Genomic DNA, 1,701 nt, shown 5'->3' with positions numbered 1-1,701 from the left:
AGAAAGAGTACAAACATTCATTCTTTAGTAATTTTTATGCTCATAATCGACATGCATAAAATATTCTGTTATTATATACTATGTATATGATAGATTATATATTATTGTTTAAGATTTTAGTTATTTATTTGAGAGAGAGTGGGGGAGGAGCAGAGGGCGAGAATCTCAAGCAGACTCTGGGCTCAGTGTAGAGTCCAATGTCGGGCTTGATCTCAAGACCCTGAGATCATGACCTGAGCCGAAACCAAGAGTTGGAGGTTTAACCGACTGAGCCACCCAGGCGCCCCATATTATTTTGGTAGTTTTAGGTAGCTTTCCATTTGAAGGAAAGGACCACTGTAGATGGCACTGACCCCTGCCAGCGCAGGCCCAAGAATACCTGCCCCTGCTTCAGTTCCAGTTTGGCTTGATCCCCTTGGTGGAGGGGGCGTCTGACCGGCATGACCCATCCCCCACAATAAGTATGTCCCTTGCCCACGCAGACAGGAAACCGAGCACCGGCAGCAGCGGCCGGTATGAGGACAGCGACGGCTGCTACCTGCAGCAGGCCAAGCCCCGCCGGAAGCTGGAGCTTCAGCAGCTGTCCAGCCCCGCCAGCGGCACGGTCAACCGCATCAGGAGCAGCAGCTCGGCGGCCAACCTCATGGCCAAGAAGCGGGTGATCCGCATGCTCATGGTCATCGTGGTCCTCTTCTTCCTGTGCTGGATGCCCATCTTCAGCGCCAACGCCTGGCGGGCCTATGACACGGCCTCGGCCGAGCGCCGCCTCTCGGGGACCCCCATTTCCTTCATCCTCCTGCTGTCCTACACCTCCTCTTGCGTCAACCCCATCATCTACTGCTTCATGAACAGACGCTTCCGCCTCGGCTTCATGGCCACCTTCCCCTGCTGCCCCAACCCTGGTCCCCCAGGAGCGAGAGGAGAGGTGGGAGAGGAGGAGGAAGGCAGGACCACGGGGGCCTCTCTGTCCAGGTATTCCTACAGCCACATGAGCGCCTCTGCGCCGCCCCCCTGAGCTGTGCCCGCCTCCAGCGCCGCAGGGAGGAGGGGGCAAAGAGGAGGAGCCGAGAAGGAAGATTGCCATTGCCGGTGGGAACTGTTCATTGTCTGCTTTTCATCCTTCATCCGGGTTCCAGGGGAACTCCAGCAGAGCGGGGCTGTGACTTGGCTTCTAGGCAATTCAAGGCAGGAAATGTTCAGTGACATTGACCATCAGAAACACCTCAACAGGCCAGTCGCCGGAGTCCAACAGGGCTCATACTGCAAATGCAATGCCGAACACGTGGTCAGCGTGGAGATGTGGACCGTACTGAAGCTTTAGAAGTTTCTAGAACATCCAAGTTGGGCTCTNTTTCTAGAACATCCAAGTTTGGCTCACACTCCCCCTAGGGACAGAGTTCTCTGGTCTGCTTCATCTGCTGATGCGGAAGTGTGGAGGCTGCTTTGTCCCTGGAGAGAGCTACCATGTGCATGCTGTAGCCATCCCCCTCATCGTGACTGCAAAAAGGGAATAGGAAGCGAACCCTCTTCTGGCTGGGTTTCTGAAGTAAGACAACAGGCTGACTTTTTCTTTTTGAGGTTGATGAAGGACATTCAGAGACATAATTTTATGGTGTCATCAAAACGGCATAAGGAATGTTGTCTGAAAGATTGAACTGGGAATTTATATTTCTAAAAAGAAAAGAGATTTGTGGCAAATAG

General features: G+C 53.2%; 1 protein-coding gene across 1 annotated transcript; it reads left to right on the top strand.

The window, feature by feature from the left end:
• The first annotated feature begins 273 nt into the window (after positions 1-273).
• On the top strand, positions 274-1,334 carry LOC117800365 (cholecystokinin receptor type A-like). The gene has a single exon (XM_034652898.1). The coding sequence runs from the start codon at positions 464-466 to the stop codon at positions 1,013-1,015; it is 552 nt and encodes a 183-aa protein (XP_034508789.1). The 5' UTR covers positions 274-463; the 3' UTR covers positions 1,016-1,334.
• Positions 1,335-1,701: the final 367 nt, after the last annotated feature.

The sequence above is a fragment of the Ailuropoda melanoleuca genome, unplaced genomic scaffold (assembly GCF_002007445.2).
Source record: "Ailuropoda melanoleuca isolate Jingjing unplaced genomic scaffold, ASM200744v2 unplaced-scaffold689, whole genome shotgun sequence".
Taxonomy (NCBI): domain Eukaryota; kingdom Metazoa; phylum Chordata; class Mammalia; order Carnivora; family Ursidae; genus Ailuropoda; species Ailuropoda melanoleuca.
The sequence above is the reverse complement of the archived record's forward strand: the minus strand, read 5'-3'. Positions and strand labels throughout refer to the sequence as shown.

Bases quoted from the DNA above. Each gene is read 5' to 3' on its own strand.
- LOC117800365 (XM_034652898.1), top strand. From the start codon at position 464: ATGTCCCTTGCCCACGCAGACAGGAAACCGAGCACCGGCAGCAGCGGC.